Source organism: Sarcophilus harrisii, chromosome 6 (genome assembly GCF_902635505.1).
Source record: "Sarcophilus harrisii chromosome 6, mSarHar1.11, whole genome shotgun sequence".
Taxonomy (NCBI): Eukaryota; Metazoa; Chordata; class Mammalia; order Dasyuromorphia; family Dasyuridae; genus Sarcophilus; species Sarcophilus harrisii.
The window spans coordinates 247,056,317-247,070,892 of NC_045431.1; the positions used below are offsets into that span (position 1 = coordinate 247,056,317).

The 14,576-nt window shown below is 36.1% G+C and overlaps 1 protein-coding gene across 1 annotated transcript in view; it reads left to right on the plus strand.

Moving 5' to 3' along the window:
• Positions 1-14,357, plus strand: part of LOC105751056 (butyrophilin-like protein 9) — a 29,810-nt gene extending 15,453 nt beyond the window's left edge. The window contains exons 3-10 of the mRNA XM_031941295.1: positions 2,941-3,219; positions 5,832-5,948; positions 7,164-7,184; positions 8,086-8,121; positions 9,037-9,057; positions 9,763-9,783; positions 10,716-10,742; positions 12,912-14,357. Coding sequence (XP_031797155.1) covers positions 2,941-3,219; positions 5,832-5,948; positions 7,164-7,184; positions 8,086-8,121; positions 9,037-9,057; positions 9,763-9,783; positions 10,716-10,742; positions 12,912-13,405 — 1,016 coding nt within the window. The 3' untranslated portion in view covers positions 13,406-14,357. The remainder of the gene's footprint in view (positions 1-2,940; positions 3,220-5,831; positions 5,949-7,163; positions 7,185-8,085; positions 8,122-9,036; positions 9,058-9,762; positions 9,784-10,715; positions 10,743-12,911) is intronic.
• The last annotated feature ends 219 nt before the right edge of the window (positions 14,358-14,576 follow it).

Consider the following 14,576-nt stretch of genomic DNA (forward strand, 5'->3'; position numbering starts at 1 on the left):
TCTGGGGGTCTTAGAGCAGCCTTTTTTTCAGTAGATTAATAACCACAAGATTAGCCAGGTGTTAAAGTTCAAATCCTTTATTATCTCCTTGAAAGTCTAGTTTCCGTGACTGGGGCTTCAACTAGCTTTCCCATGGCCTTCAGAAGGGACTTCGTTTCAGTGGAGCAAATGCAGGAGCATAGGCTACCATGGTGATGTGAGATGAAGTGAATGAATCTGGCTCTGAATCTGAATCCCAGCTCATATGCTATACACTGTGTATGAACCAATCATTATATCACCAGGAAACCATTATTTGTTGTTAAATTAAATCAATCATACTAAATTTAGAGAACTATTAAGCACCATGCAAAATTAGATAATCATTGTCTTTATCAATTCCACTGACTTAACACCTTGTAAGAATCCTTGCTTCAAGTTCAGAGTTCTGGCCAATAATACCCATTATATAGCATAATAGCATTTGGCATAGGTCCTGGAACAATTTGGCAGCTCCATTGCTTATTAACCGGTTCTAGAAATGGAATGGAAAGAACTTGCAGTCACCAATGATCAGGAATCCTAGATCCAGGATATTCGTCTCAGGGAATAAAGGAGCACTTGTGGCCCTGGGAGCATGAATCACAGTTCCTAGTCATAGATTCAATAAAGAAAGGACTAATTCTCATGAAACAGTAGTGTACTGTCTGTGCAAACCAGGAAAGCATTGGATACATCTATTTCTTTGTCATTTCACCTTGAAAGGATCTAAAATGTCTAGCTACATAGAACCAGCTGCTAGGTGAAAAAGTCTAAAACTTGGGAACGTAATTGCTCCCTCAATCCCAAACTCTAATATGAAGTTTAAATTCAGGAAATAACATGTAAAAATGGACAAACAACAAAAAAAAAGGAACCTGACCATAGAGAGCAATTGTGATGATAGGGAAGGTCAAGACAAAAACTAAAAAGTAAAAAATGACATAAAAATATACAAAAAACATAAAAGAAAAACAGAGATTGGTCACAAGCCCAATAATTTCTAGAAGAGATAAAATGGTTAAAAACAAAGAAAAGTGATTTAAAAAGTCAAATAAGAAGCAGAGACAAAATTGGAGGAAATGAGTGCAATGTCAAACATTATCCAAAAAGAAGAGCTTGAAAAAAAGTTATAAAAAAATGCTGAAGAATTGCTTACTCAACAGAAATAGTCAAATAGGAAAAAGAGATATAATGACTCATTGAAAAAAATTTCTCAAAAAAGAGAGTTGTTTAAATTACTCCATGAAACTTTAAGAAATAATAAAGGAAAGCCAAAAGAATGAAAAGGTGAAAAATCTGAAATATTGCATTAGAAAAAAAACTGACCTAGGAAATAGATATAGTTCTTGAACTATATGAAATCCATAATCAAAAAAATCCTAGATATGAAATTTCAAGAAATTGTCAAGGATACCTGCTCATATATCTCAGAAAAAGACAACATAATAGAAATTGAAACAATCCATAATTCTGTCCTGTAGTTCCAAAATAGAAACTTCCATAAATATTGTAAATGAATTCTAGAGCTCTGGAGTCAAGGAGAAAAAACTGCAAGTAGTCAGAAAGAAATAACTCAAATACAATGAAACCAGTCAAGATCACACAAATTTGGTGACTTCCACATTAAAGTGGATGGTGATATTAGGATATTCCAGAAAGCAAAGGAGCTAGGATTACAGTCAAGAGTGCCCTAGAACAAAAATCAAGAATACCCAGTAAAACAGAATGTAATCCTTTAGGAGGAAAGAAAATATTGATAAAATAACCACTTTCAAACTCTGCTAATGAAAAACTAAAACAACAAAATTTTGGTGTTCAAATACAAATTTTAAGAGAAGCATAGAACGATTAATAGCAAAGAGAAATTATAAGGGATTCAATAAGGTTAAATTATTTGTATTCCAAAAATGGTATGATGATATTATAACCTCAAAGATCTGTGTCTTAAGTCTACTTTTTTTAAAAGACTAAACAGTCTACTTTTACTGAGGGTATGAACATGATTCTATTATGTTGTCATGCTATAAAAAGGAAAAGATGCGAAAGAGGGATGAACTGGGAGAAGAGGAAAAAGAGAGAAAATGGGGGAAATTATCTCACATAGAAGAGGTATACAAGAAAGAGTTTTTACAATGGAGGGGAAAATAGGTTGATGGGAGAAGCAGGCAGTGCTTCTTCTGACCCTCATCTGCATTGGTTTAAAGAGGGAAGATCTTATGTGCACAATTAGTTGGGAATAGAAATCCACTTACCCAACAGGAAAAGAGGAGAGAAATGAGATAAAAGAACACACAGGTGTGATAGGAGGGAGAACAGTTTAAGGAGTCAGTGTCCAGAGATAAAACAGCCTTTTGAGAAAGAGCAGAATAAAAAGGAAAAAAAAAAGAGAATGATGAATAGAAGTAAAAAGGATAGAAGGAATTACACAGTAATCATGACTATGACTGTGAATGAGATGAATTCACACATAAAACAGAAGGAATAACAAAATGCATTAATTTGGAAATGTTTTGCATGACTTCATATGTATAATGCATATCATATTCTACCTATGAATGGTAGAAGGGGTGGAAGGATGGAAACATTTTTGAGCTGAAATTTAAAAAAAAAGAATGTTAAAATATTTGTCAAAAGTGGCATAATTGAACAAAAGATAGGGTCTGACTAAAAGTCAATAATAGAATGATCACTTCCTCTGTTGTTGTTGTTCAGTTTCAGTCATGTTCAAATCTTGCCAAGGAAATCCATAATTGGAAAAACATATTGTCATCCCAGATACAGAGACATATTGTGTTTTTCTCATTTGATGCTTTACCATTAATATATTTGATAAACATAATAAGGAGGAATAAGATAAAAATCCTCTTGAATATTTCGTCTAGGAAATAATTTTACTTTTGTGTTGCTTTCCTTTCCTAGGCAAAGGCTCTGCTCCTCACATATACGCTGTGAATGATGAAAATAAAAGGCATAGGCTGGTATGCACATCTACAGGGTGGTACCCAGAGCCTGAAGTTCTATGGAGAAAAAACCAGGAAACGTTATTGCCACAAGACACTACGATCAAGAAGGAAGAAAATGGGTTATTTTCTGTTGAAACATCAATTACAGTTTCCATGAATTCCATAGTGAATGTTTCTTGTTTCATTGGGAACCCTCTCCTCAGACAAAAGTTGGAAGCAAGTTTTTCTCTGTCAGGTAAGTTCCTTCCCTGAGCACTAAAGACAGCTTTGTGACCAGACTGAGTACTTTTTGGTAGAAAGGGGAAGAAAACAACTCAGGATTTTCAAATGTTTCTCCCATTCATGTGTTATAATGCCAAAATTTCTGTCTTTAAGACTCATAAGATTTCAGCTATGGAAGGAATTTTAGGAATCATGCAATCTAACCTCCTGATTCTACATATGAAGAAACTGAGAGTAAGAGTAGTAAAATTACTGCATTGGAATATAAACATGTCCTAAATACCTCATATATTCCATGCACTGTGATAAGTTTTAAGGGAATATGAAGAAAAGAAATAAAACAACAACCCAACAAATAAAATAAAAAACCCACCCCAAAGCAGTCTTTATTAATTATTAATAATAAATAATAATAAAGATTAATGTGGATAAAGCAACATGCAAGCATCTGTGTTCAAATAACATATATGCCCAGTAAACTGGAGGTAAACACAAAGGGAAGCAGTGACATGAAGGTTTTATAGATAGGCTCCCTTGTTTGCAGAGAATATCTCTCTTCTTGCTACCACCTAGTGGCTAGTCATCTCAAATGATGAGAGGGACTAAGAGTTCCTCTGCTCATGAGCCTTGTGTCTTCTTTCTTCTTCTGGGTGTAGTATGTCTTTGAAGGAAAAAGGGGCCTGCCATCTTCCATCTTCCCAAAAGGACATTTCCCCTTGTCCCATCTGTGGCAGCACAAGATAACTTCTCATTTCCTGCTGCCAGTCCAATCTCCCAATTAGTATGTGGAAAACCTGTGGTGCAAAGAGCAACAATCTATTCTTTGAGTTCAGGTCCATAGCATCTGTCCTTTGAGGGAAGAGTAATGGAAAAATTAGTGATGAATGGGATTACTTTCCCCTACCCTGCAGGTTTGCTCTCCATCTGCTGCATCCCTTTCTTGGCTAATTTCCACCTTCTGAGGGAAGAGGAGTAGTGAAGCAAGTCAGCCATCTTGTCATTTGACCAGGTCCCTTTCATTTCAGCTGCCTTTGTCTCTAACCCCAATATTCAACCTCTATTTTGGAAGAGTGCTGCTCTCCACTCAATGATGAACATCCTCATACATGTCCATGTGCTTCATAATCTAATAATTCTGATCCTCTATGGATCATCTTTCAAACCCCACACCACCTGTGTAACCCAAGTTCTTATTACTACTTCAATCAACCCTCCCATTCCAAATTTTAATCAAATATTACCCAGCTTTTCCAATGTAACTTTTGGAATGCCATAGGTAACAGACTTCTCTTCATCCTAAATCTGTTCCTCTTCCACGTTCTGATTTTTAGATCTTTCTGTTACCTGGCTGCCCCTGGAAGACACAGATTCCCTTCTACTATTTCCAATATTGACCTTTACTCATTAGCCAATGGGTCAATCATCAAAGTGGGGAAATTTCATTTTCCTTATTCCACATTGTCACTTCCAGGCTTTCCCTCCACCTCCTTCTCTCAATAACTTGTCTTCTTTTGAATTTTATGCTGTAAACATTTACCACACAATTAAATCCCCGGTAGAGATTTTCTATAGACTTCCAATTCATCCTCCTTTCCCCAATGACTTTGGCACATGACTCTATTTTTCTCTCCTCCTCAACCCCTATACTCATAATAGGAAACTTCAACATACATACTGAGTATGAAGATTTTTAAAATGTAAATATTGATAATTTATTTTTAATAACAATGGTTTCATTTGTTATTCTATGTATTTTATGTTATGCTTTTAAAAACCTGATTCTGAAAAGCAATCCATAGGCTTTATTAATCTGACAAAGAGATTCAGGACTCACAAAAGATTAAGATCCTCTCCACTGGGAAGAAGAGATAGAATACACTAGGTATCTGATCCGAGGATGGTCTTCCTCTAAGGTTATTTTGACCATTGAAGCAAAAAAATATATATGGAGAGAGAGCAGAGCAGATATACCCAAGACCACCCGTGCCATGGTACCTCATTGCAACCCAAGTTCTTCTTTCTGTCTTCATCTCTATTTAGCACAGCAAACATTTCATTGCTTTTTATACTGAAATGCTTTTTATATGAAGGGCTGTCTTTCTATACATACACAGTATTCAAAGGCAGTGCTCCTTTTCCTTCTCAATTGAATTGCTTGCAATTAGTTAGCCAGACACAGATAGTGTCTCGTACTATACAAAGCAACATGAATAAAATGAAAGGCAAAAGAGAATCTATGTTCTCAAGCATCTCACAGTTTCACAGATTTAGGTGCAAATAATTTCCATTTGGACCAAAATCCCTCCCTCTTTGCAGCATTAGTCATATAGTTTCTATTTCTGACTCCATAAGCTGCCTTCCCTGCTGTGCTAGTACCCAGATCAGAGAGGGATCTATGTTTGCAGGTGTTCAGAAAGTCTTTTGACCAGAACACTGGTCAGAAAATCAGGGGCCATCCTCTAGAGACATTTGGGAGTTGGGAATTGAATGATCCAAGATTTAGTTTCTTCCTCTGTAAAATGAGGACATTTCACTATTTAGTGCAATCACCAAATTGAGCACTAATTTAGTGATCACTGAAGACCCCGGATTCTATTATATAACTCGATGGTTTGAATTTTTCAGATGACTTGTCTCAAAATAATCCTCCCGGGATTGTGATATGGATTGTGACTGGGGTCCTTGTCATCGCTGTGATTCTCATCCTTATTTTTGTGATCTGGAAGTTAAAAAAAGGCAAAGGTAAAGATCTGTGCAATGTGGATTATTCCAGCATGAAGTAGAAGCCAGAGATTCTGAAACAGAGAATGCTCAGACAAGGGCAATCCCTCTGTCAATGCAGGTTGGTTCCCTCTAGGCAAGGAAGAAGGTTATCGAATTGTTGAGAGCACTGAGAGGTTAAGGGCCTTCTTTAGGGCTGCTCAACAAGCATGTGGCAAAAGCAACTTTCTAACTCGGGTCTTTCTGATTTTGGAAATAGCTCCTGATCTACTATATATACAGACAAAATACATTTTCAGATAACATATGTATTATATATGCAAATTAATAAATATATATACATAGACATGTATGTGAATACACGAATACATATATATACATATATGTATATATATATATATGTATATATCTTTATCTATCTAGCTATTTTCATTAGTATAAACACCCAGATTAACTACAAAGGACATATTAAGAAAGATGTCACCACATGACAATACACTGGAACTAGTTATAGAATTACTATATGTCCTCCAAAATTTCTCCAAAGTTATTTCTTCTGCATGCTTGGGGTCTCCTGACCCTATATTTGGTGATTAGGTAATTTAATGTCTTATCCCATGTAATTTTGTCCAGGACATCAGGAAATTAATTGATTAGGAGTTCCCCAAATCAACATAGTCATTCAGTCTCCCTAATTTGTACATGTGAAACCATGACAGCTTGGATTTTTCCTGTGAGGAATATGTTGTATTGAAACACAATTTTTTAATTAAGGAATTGACAAAATAATGGAAAGTTTGAAAAAGGGAGTGGATAGGAAGCAAAAAAAACATAGCTAGTGGAAGTTGGCATTATCTAAGAATTACAGATTAAATATGAAAGTGACCTTAGAGGCCACACTGTTTCATTTTAGAGGTTTCATTTTACAGATGGGAAAATAGAGCTTCAGAGATGTTATGATTTTCTAAGGTACACAAAGATAACGGCAGCTGGGATAGATACAAATATTAGATTATAAGGAATCTTAGGGATTGTGTAGTAAAACGCACTTACTCTAGAGATGAAAAAATGAGAAAATGGTTTTCCCAAGATGACAAAATAAATTAATATGAGAACAGGCTGTGATGATTAATAAAAGAGCCTAATTCTCTCTTTGCTCTCTCTCTCTTTCTCTCTTTCTCTCTCTCTCTCCTTCTCTTTCTTTCTCTCTGTTTCTCTTCTGTACACTCTTTGCAGGTGTGAATAAAGAAGACCCTGGTGAGTAATATTTTCTTCTTAATCATCCAAATATTTGTATATGGTGATGCAACATAACAGTGCAGGATGCTGGCAACTGAGTTCATCAGGAGACCCTGAATTAATGAATAAATCCAGGATCTCTGATTTGTAGAGAGAAGAACTTGACAACCTAGATTTTCCTGTAAAATATTTGTTTTGTCAGAATATTGATTCATGAAAAAAAGAATGGAAATTTTATTTTTTTATTTATTTTTTGTTTTGTTGTGGCAATTGGGGTTAAGTGAGTTGCCCAAGGTCACACAGCTAGGAAGCATGAAGTGTTTTAGGCTAGGTTTGAATTCAGATCTTCCTGACTTCAGGATTAGTGCTCTATCCACTGTGCCACCCAGCTGCCCAAGAATGGAAATTTTAAAAAAAGTCAGTGAATTAGAGAACTAATAAATAAGGCATCTTGTGGAGACTGGTAAAATCAAAACATGATATATGGAAAATCAGAAGTGACTTAATAGGTCAAGCATTTCAATGGCTTCATTTTGCAGATGAGAAAGTAGAGGTTCAGAGTGGTTTTCACTGTATAAAGTTATAAATGGGGAGCTGGGACAGATTCAAACATTGTTCAATGAAAAGGAATCTTAGAGATTATGTATTAGATCCCTATCACTTTACAAAAGGGAAAGGTGAAAAAAATGATTTCCAAAGCTGAGAGAATTAATGATGAGAGAACATTTACCCAAACCATGCCTTTTGAATGCTAGTCAGTGCTTTATTCCTCAATATAAAAAGCCATGAAAAATCTAAAGAACAGCAGTATCAAATGAGGCTTCCCCAGTATTGGGGAAGAGAATCAAGAGAAGCTAATTCTCTCCTTCTCTCTCCCCTCCCTGTTCTCCCTTTTTCTCTCTTGCTCTCACTCTTTCAGTCTCTTATGCCTCAGTCAAGGTAGAAAATGAATTCGGTGAGTAGTGCCTCATTCTTCATTATTCAAATATTTGTATATGTTGATTTAATATAGAATTTAAGAATACTGGGAACTGAATTGATCAGGAGACCCCAACTCAATTCTGCATTTGAGACTTTCCAATTTGTAGACAAGCTTGGGTTTTTCCTGTGGAGGTTTTTTGTTTTTGTTTTTGTCTTTGTTTTGTTTTGTTTTGTTGTTGTTGTTTTGCCAAAACATTGTTTCTTAATCAAGAAGCTGACAAAAGAATAGAAATTTTTAAAAATGTCAATGCATGGGCAGTAAGAATTAAGGTGTCTAGTGGAAATTGGGATTATTTTAGAATTAGGGATTTATAGTTAAAAGTGATCTTAGAGGCCATGCCATCCATTGGTTTCATTTTACAAATGAGAAAATGGATGTTCAGTGATGTCATCATTTTGTCAATATCCCAGAGATAATGAGGGTGAGAACTGTGATAGTATCAAACACTGTAAAATTACAAGGAATCTTAAGATTATGTATTATTTATTATAAATTATGGTATTACAACCCTTTCACTTTACGGAAGGAAAAAGTGAGAAAATGACTTTCCTAAAAGTATAGAATGTATTAATAGAGAAAGATATCCCAGATCTTTGTTTTGGTCAATAGTTGAGTGGTCCATTTCTCAAGACCAATAAATGTGAATACTTGGAATAGTATGGAGAACAGAAGTGTCAAATGAGGAATGCTCAGTGTTACAAATGGATAATACAGAGATGCTAATTCAGTTCTCCATGTCTCTGTCTTTCCTTATCTGTCTCTCTTTGTCTCTCTCTCCCTTTATCTTTCTCTGGCCCGGCCTCTCTGTCTCTGTCTCTGTCTCTGTCTCTGTCTTTCTCTCTCTCTGTATCTGTCTCTCTCTGTTTCTGTTCTGCACACTCTTTGCAGGTGTGAATAACGATGAAGATGGTGAGTACTAGTTTCTTCTTCATTATCAAAATATTTGTATATGGTGATACAATATACCAGTGGAGGCTGCTGGCAATTGAGTTGAACAGGAGACCCCGAAATAATGAACAAATCCAGGACCTTGTATTTGTACAGAGGAGACTTAATAACCTAGTTATTTAGAAAAATACTTATTCTTGAAAAAAAGAATTGACATATTTTTTTAAAAAACTCAGTGAATTGGACCACTACTAATGAGGCATCTTATGAAAATTGGAAAATCAACAGATTATATATGGAAAATCAGAAGTGACCTAATAGACCATTCAGTTCTATGTCTTCATTTTTCAGATGAAAAAGTAAAGTTTCAGAGTGTTTATCACTATGTAAAGATCCCAAAGAGTGTGAATGTGAGAGCTGAGATAGGGTTAAATATTGTTAGATGATAAAGAATTTTAGAGATTATGCATCACAACCCTATCACTTTACAAAAGGAAAAAGTGAGAAAAATATTTTCCAATGTTGAGAGAAAATGATTATGAGAACATTCCCCCAATCAATCTATGCCTTTTAAATGCTAAAGCAGTGCATTATTTCTCAATATCAATAAGAATGAAGTCTCTTTGAAACAGAACTATAAAATGAGGCATCCCCTGTGTTGGAAATGAGTAATCCAGAGAAATGAATTCTCTCTCTCTCACTCACTCTTTCCTTATTTCTTTTCAGACGTGTTTAGAGATGAACCTGGTGAGTAATATTTTCTCCTTCATTATCCAAATATTTTTATGTGGTGATCCAAATATTAGTGCAGGACACTGGCAACTGAGTTGATCAGGAGATCCCGAATCAATGAACTAATTCAGTTGCTCATATTTTTAGAGAGAAAAATGTGACTACCTGATTTTCTTGTAATTTTTTCTTGAAACACTGAATCATTGAAAAAAAAGGATAGACATTTTCAAAAAATCAACACATTATACATGGAAAATCAGAAGTGACCTAATCAGCCAAGCAATTCTGTGGCTTCATTTTTGCCAGTCAGAAATTAGAGTTTTGAGATTAGTTATAACTGTGATATGAATGTGGATCTGGGAAAGATTCAAACGGTGTTATTTGATAACGAATCTTAGAGATTATGTACTACACCTCTATCAGTTTACAAAAGGAAAAAGTGAGTAAAATGCTTTCCAAAGCTTAGAGAAAAATTGATTATGAGAACATTTACCCAATCTATGCCTTTTTAATGGAAGGTCAGTGCTTCATTCCTTAACCCTGCTTTAAACATTATGTTGATGTACACTATGATCTTTATACTTTAATTGTTTTTGTGCAGAAGTAAATTTACTATATAATATTTTATTTGTGCTTTGAATATATTTGCTAATTACTTGTATTTTTTTGGGGGGGAGAATCATGTTATGAATTATAATTTTTATGATTAACATTCTCCATGTGACTAAGATGTGGACTTTCTAATAGCTAAAACATATCAGAATAGGGATCCTAATCTACTTGATAGAACTCAAGATTGATGAGAGCTGAGTCTGAGCAATCACTAATTACTGGGTAAAAGGTGAAGAATGGTTTAGGGCCCCCGGTCCCTATGGCTATAGCTAAACTGAGCCTCTTTACCTTGTGCTGGAATTTTAATCTTATTTCCTCTTTTGGTTTTGTTTCAGACTTACAAACTGCCCAGAAATACAGAGGTAAACTGAAGAGACTATAAGCAGAATCAGAGGAGAGGACAAAATGTCTTTAAACTAGTTCTGAGATTATATCTGACTGCAAGCTCCATTAAATTCAACAGTGTTGGATGACAGTGAAAAAATCTAATACCTTCCAAAAATTCATTGAAAGAAGCTTAATAATAGCCAAGACTAGGAAGATGATAATTCCATTATACATTGCTCTGGTCAGCGTACATATGAAGTATTACTGATTTTAGTTTTGGGAGCCATACATTAGGAAGGACATTTATAAACTGAGAATCCAGGGAAGGGAAATCAGGGTGCTTAAAGGCCTTAAACTGATGCCAAGTGAGAACCTGATTAAGAAACTGGATATTTAAGATGGACATGTTAGGGAAGCTCGGTGGTACACTGAATAGCATATTGGACGTCGAGTCAAGAGGCTCTAAGTTCAAATACAGCTTAGACACTAGTGATATGATATTGGGCAAGTCATTTAGCTTTAGTTTACCTCTTTTTTCTCAACTGTAGAATGGAGATAATAATAGGTATTCCCTGCCTTTCAAGGTTATGAGGAAGAAATGAGATAATAATTATTAAACACACAGAAGGAGGCTTGCAAATAGCAGGTGCTATTAAACTCCTAGCTATAATTTTTTATATAAATGAACATATTTAAGGTGTTCAAGTATTTGGAAAGCTGCCATGTGAAATAGGGATTATGATTATTCTGTTGGACCCAGAAAGGAGATGGAAGAAAAATAGATCAACAAGTGAGAGGTAACAAATACTTGACAATTTAGTGACAGCTATAAGGCAAAAGGATGGTCTGAAGTGAAGACAAAGTGGTGGAGGGAAGAGAGTGTTGATTTTACGGTCAAGGGTATGGGCTACAATTCTCCCTCTGTCATTTAACCACCTTTTGTTAAACTCATTCAAATTCTCAGGCCTTGATTGTCTCATGTGTAAAAAGTGTGTGTGTGTGGACTGGTGAATAAACTGGCTTCTCAGGTCCCTTCTAGCAAAAATCTATGTCCTATTAATCCCTAAATTGAGGTCTTTGTTTCATTCTCTATTTTTGTATCCTCTGAGCTTAGCATAGTGACTTGTTTTTATAGTAGGTAATTAATAAATGATTGCAATGATTTAAATCAGTACTTAGTATAGTTTGGCTTTAAGTAAACATTTAATTCACGTTTGTTATTTGACCAACAACTTACCGAACATTCTTATTTGAAGTGGTTTTCTTTCAGTTGCACATTGGGGTGAAAGGCCTGAAGTTCTTCTAATTGAGATTTTGTGATTCTGTGGAAAATAGTTCATATTTATATAGAATTTAAGGTTTTCAGAAAATTTAATTATTTTGGTTTAATCCTATTTTATATATCCCTTCTTGGAACTCTCTTCTCTTGGATTCTGTGACAATATGCTATTATTTGACATCCCTTTTCCCTTATTGTTTTTCTCTTACCTTTTTAACTGTTCCTACACAATATAGTAATAGGAACCCTAATCTAGAAAGTATATGAGGCATGATTTCAAAGAAGTGTAACTATACTATAATAGAAACAAAATAGATTCACAGCTTGGGGACACACTAGACTCAGCAAAGCTGAGTTCTAAATTGGTTTCAGATAATGATTGGGTTACCAAAGGCAAGTCAATTAACAAGTTTGCCTCAGTTTCAAATGGGAACAATATAGCAACAACCTTCCAGTTTGTTGTATAGGTAAAATGACTTACTATTTGTACCTTAAAGCTAGTTATTTTTATTTGCTTGTGTGTATATGTATGTGTTTGATGGTAATGGGGGCAGTAAATGCAAAGATGGAAAACAGACATTCCTCTGAGATAGGGAAAATTGAGACAGGGCACACGTGAAAAGACAAAAATATATTGAAGAAAAAAGGGAAGATGAAAAAAGTTGGGCCAAATGATTTTGCATTTTTTCAACAAAATTGGGGGGATGTATTGACTCAATCTATACGTGGGTGTCTCTGGTGGAGAGTTTGGGGCCTTGAAATTGGAGGTGATTTGGAATCGCAGCTGGGAAATATGTTCTAGGGTATCATCAAGAGATGAAGGATCATTGAATAAACCATATCACAAGGAGGGCCAGTTGAAGTGAGAGCATAGCTGTAGGCTCTTGTTTGAACTCTGGGATTAAATGTGTCCATTTCTTTGCAGTGGATGTCACTTTTGATGCGGACACAGCTCGTCCTTTCCTCCTTCCTGGAATGGATGGAAAAAGCTCTCATTCTTCCTCTCACCAAAACAAGCACAGGGGCCCTCAGGGCTTAGAGCCCTTGTACTGTGTGCTGGGCAAGGAGAGATTCACTTCAGGAAAATATTACTGGGAGGTGCAGATAGAAGATAAGATGAAGTGGATCTTGGGACTCTGTAATGACTCAGTCATGAGAAAAGGAAGGTGCGAGATCATACCAGCAACTGAGTTCTGGACTATCTCTCTGAAGAAGGGAAATCAGTACTGGGCTAAATCTAGGCCTCCAACCCGTCTCCACTTGAGAGTGCCCCCCAAGGTAGTGGGTATTTTCCTGGACTATGAAGCTGGCTGCATCTCTTTCTACAATGTGACTGATGATACCCATATCTACACCTTCCAGGATACCTTTAGAGAAGCCCTACGGCTATTTATGTACTCTGACCCCTTGTTTCCATAGGAAAACATTGTCCCTATTACCATCCCCCAAAGGCAGGGGATTCTCAAGCCTTGTAAAATTCCTAACCCCAAAAGAGAGCCTGGAAATTGTTTTGAGTAAGCAGAAATGGGCTCTTGAGGAGTCATCTTATCCACAGCCTTCAGTCTTCCCTTCAGCACATGCTGAGAATTCTCCCACGTGTCTTTCTCCCTTCATATGCACAGCTTCTCTCCTCCATTTGGTACAAGGCCTTTCCAGGACTACTGTAGTACCCACCTGTTACCCAATTCTCACCCATGGTTCCAAGAAGCTGTAGCATTCACAGCAGGGTAACAACTTCTTGGAAGATGGACTAACCAGGTTGCAGCTTACTGATGACACTCAAACTTCTCGGTGAGTTAAAGAGATGTCTACCCCAAGAATATAAAGATGACCTTCCTTGGAATAGGCAGAAGAGAACAATTTGTTCAGTGGCCATGAAGACAGCTAAAGCAGGCTCTGTGGAGCACTGAAAGCTTGGTTAGACATCAAAGGTGCCAAGATCATCTGCTATATCCTGAGTCATCATCAATCATCTTGACTTTTGTCTTGCCATTAGACTTCAATTATTCTGGAAGAGAGAGTAAGGATGATGACTTTGTGCAACTCCACCTCAGTTTAATCCAATCACTCTCAAGTTAAAATGTCACATATCATTGGTCCTCTTTGCAAACAAAGAATAATCACCAATAGCATCCTCCTAATCTGTTTGTTTCAACACTGGAAATTCCTAGTGTACCTTTTCTATAACAGCTCTATTTGTTTTATAGCTTTTTAACAATGGTCTTAAAAACACAGCTATGCATTAGATACTAGCCCATGGATCAAGGAACCCCTACATGTTTTCCAGGCAGAAGCATGGTTTAATACATTGTTGGTGGAACTGTGAATACATCCAAGCATTCTGGAGAGCAATTTGGAACTATGCTTTAAAAGTTATCAAACTGTGCATACCTTTTGATCCAGCAGTGTTATTACTGGGCTTATATCCCAAAGAGATCATAAAGAAGGGAAAGGGACCTGTATGTGCACGAATGTTTGTGGCGGCCCTTTTTGTAGTGGCTAGAAACTGGAAACTGAGTGGATGCCCATCAGTTGGAGAATGGCTGAATAAATTGTGGTATATGAATATTATGGAATATTATTGTTCTGT